Below are 3,030 nucleotides of genomic sequence, written 5' to 3' on the forward strand. Positions count from 1 at the left end.
TAGCTTTTGATGAAAATAGTGAAATTCATGTTCCTGACAGTGGAACCTCCAGTAGTCTGTAAACCAAGTGGACTGCTTGAATGACTCAGCTGACTCAGTGAGATAGCAGCTTCAGTACTCACTCTAGAGTAGTGGAACCTGTGAGATTTTATTGATTGAGATCCTCTATGAAAGTAGCAAATTTGGTAATCTTAACAGTGAAAAGCTACTTATAATCTCCAAATTAAGTGGATAGCTTGAATCATCAGTGATGTTAAAAGAATGATTGGAACTACAAAACTAAGTAGGCAGTACTTAGTGAAACACCAGGTACAATGAATTCAATCAATTCTCTCCTCTGAAGTTAATGAATTCATCAGTATTCTCAAATACTGTCTGAACAATCTTCATTATCGAGTTACTCAAGCTACCATGATCCTCGTCAGAACAATGATCTCGACACAGTCAGCTAACTAAACTACAAAATTAAGCAGACAATATTTAGCGAATGGACTTTGTCAACTCTTGCCAGTGAATCCAACGAATCCAACGGTATCCTCAAACACTGTCTGAGCAATCTCCATTAGGGAGCCACTGAAACTACCACAATCGGAATTAGAACAGAGATTTTGACGCTGAAGATTATCGAGCAACCGAAACTACCATAATCCGGATTAAATTAGAGATCTTCACGCTAACTCCTAATCAGACGAAAAGGCTCTATCGATCTGAAGCTACCTGTAGAGCTTTGACGTGCAATCCACAGGCTGGAGTGATCAAGTTGCAAAGAGGATCGAGCTCCTCCTATCAGAGAAAGGTGTTCAGGTTTTCGTAGCGGAGCATCTGCACGCGGAGGATACTGTTACCTGTGTTATAGCGGATTAAAGAGAGTTCTGAAATGCGGAAGGGGAGAATTCTAGAGGTGCTGCAGAGAGAATGTGTCGCGGATGGCGAGAAAACGTGGGACGTCGGTGAGAATCTCTTAGTTTCGCGATTGTTTCGCGGAAATTGAGATGTAACCGGGTGATATCGAGACAGAGACAACAGAACAGATCCGAGACATTCTGCTGTCGCGGATACCGAGAACGAGATCTACACGCTGGCAGTAACGTCGATGCACATCTGCGCGCGAATCTTCGCGTGGGCATGGGACTTCTTCGCAGGTAGCGCCGCTTATCCAATGCAGCATGTGAGTACCTTTACGTAGTTCTTTTAACCCTTTGTGGCCCTATGTCGGGTCAGACTCGACGTAGCAATTTTAGTCTTCAGATATCGTACAATGATGAATTACACGTTATAAATGATAACACTTTCAGCGCCGGACCCGCTTTAACCCTTACCTCAATAACCGTGTACCTGGGTACCCTTTTGCACATTCTCGCTTAAAATATTTGATCTTCTCGGTAAAAGATTTGAATATATCCGGCCAGATCGTTGTTATTTGGCATATTTCCAATCCGTGTTTGCTATATTGACATAAGGGTTAAGGCGTAATATGTGGACTAGCGATTAAGCGCCGGGCCCGCCTAAAAGCGTTTTTACATGTTCGTGCAGAAAAAAATATTATATCTGTTGAACAGCAAGTGGCTGAATATTTATATCATTAAAAATCGTCGCTGCGCCTGTAATAAGCACTATGTAAAATTTTCAATAGAAATTTTCTGCTTTACAGGAGTTATTTTATTTTATTTTGTAAAACTGCACGTTTCTACAAAACTCGTAAATGTTGCGGCGCTTTAAGTGATAATAAACCATTCTTTTATGAATTAATATTATACCGAAACTTGATATTTCGTAACTAATATTACGTTGAAATGTTGAAACAAAGGGAAACTACACGGTATTGCCCCACAGTGACAAAATAAGCGTGGACTAACTGGATTATTCGGGAAGGAAAGGGTTAAGGGGAGAGTACAGTTTAAAAATGTGAAAAAGTAGATTTTTTATTTGCATACATTGAAGGTATAACATTTGAAAAATATGGTAGTACGATATTAAGAACGAATTCACAAAAATAACGAGGTTACAAGCACACTTATGGTGATGCTTTAGGGGTTGCAAGTTTAAAGGCGTTTTTATCGAGACCACGTTTTCGAAGTTGCCGTGCAGGATAACTGGAAATGGAATCGACTGATCAACTTCGGATAAAGTCCATTCAATTCGGTATACATTTTTTCATGGATTCAATCGACAACCAATATTTTATCTTTATTCATGATGTTTTTATTAACAATATAAAACCGAGTTCTTTGATAGAAAAACTGATTCTTTCCCTCAGAACGGTGTAATACTTTTAAGTTTTTGTTTTTTGGTTACAAGTCTTTGGAACAATAATATTTGAAATTTGTTGCTTTCAAATCACTTTTGATAAATAAAATTGAAAATAATATTATTGAAAATTACATTGTACAACACTTTTTTATTATAGTCTAAGGATGTTCCTTTCTATCAAAACAAGAAGTATCACGATATCTTTACTAGTTTAACTAAAAAAGAAATTAAGCGTCGCTAATTTTTCGGTTTGTCAAACTGGAGAAAAGAGGGTATCTTTAAGAATTTTTTTCTTGAGAAACTGATTAGCCGATCAGTTTGCAACTTTGCAAATGTGTTTCTCATATTTTACACTAGGTATAGGAAAAAAATCATGGCAAAACGTAAGTAATTTTGTCAGTTATTCTCTTTTCATTGAAAAATTTTCGATAACCTCGTTTTCCATAGCTGACTGCTTACATCAGGAATTAATTAATCCCACAAGTACATCATTAAACCACTCATGTTTCCTCGTTAAACAGGAAATAATTAAAATATTTTGACTAAAATTGAAAAATTAAATCTCCTCCAACCTTCTGAGCTAAAAAAACAATTTTACTATACCTTCTTTGGCTTAATTGGCCTAACTAATATTTTTAAACATCTGAAAAAGAAATTAGGTTTCATGATTTTCTCAGTGCTGTCTTTTATCAGGACAAATAAATTAGATTGCACGTAGAGCCTCACAAAGCACACACGACATTCTAAATTTCCTTAAAATGTGCAAGAAGTGTGGAGCTC

At 37.0% G+C, this 3,030-nt stretch overlaps 1 protein-coding gene across 1 annotated transcript in view; it reads left to right on the top strand.

Moving 5' to 3' along the window:
- The first annotated feature begins 1,093 nt into the window (after nt 1-1,093).
- LOC108570102 overlaps nt 1,094-3,030 on the top strand; it is a 38,818-nt gene continuing 36,881 nt past the window's right edge. The window contains exon 1 of the mRNA XM_017931890.1: nt 1,094-1,168. Coding sequence (XP_017787379.1) covers nt 1,094-1,168 — 75 coding nt within the window. The remainder of the gene's footprint in view (nt 1,169-3,030) is intronic.

The sequence above is a fragment of the Habropoda laboriosa genome, unplaced genomic scaffold (assembly GCF_001263275.1).
Source record: "Habropoda laboriosa isolate 0110345459 unplaced genomic scaffold, ASM126327v1 scaffold9, whole genome shotgun sequence".
Taxonomy (NCBI): Eukaryota; Metazoa; Arthropoda; class Insecta; order Hymenoptera; family Apidae; genus Habropoda; species Habropoda laboriosa.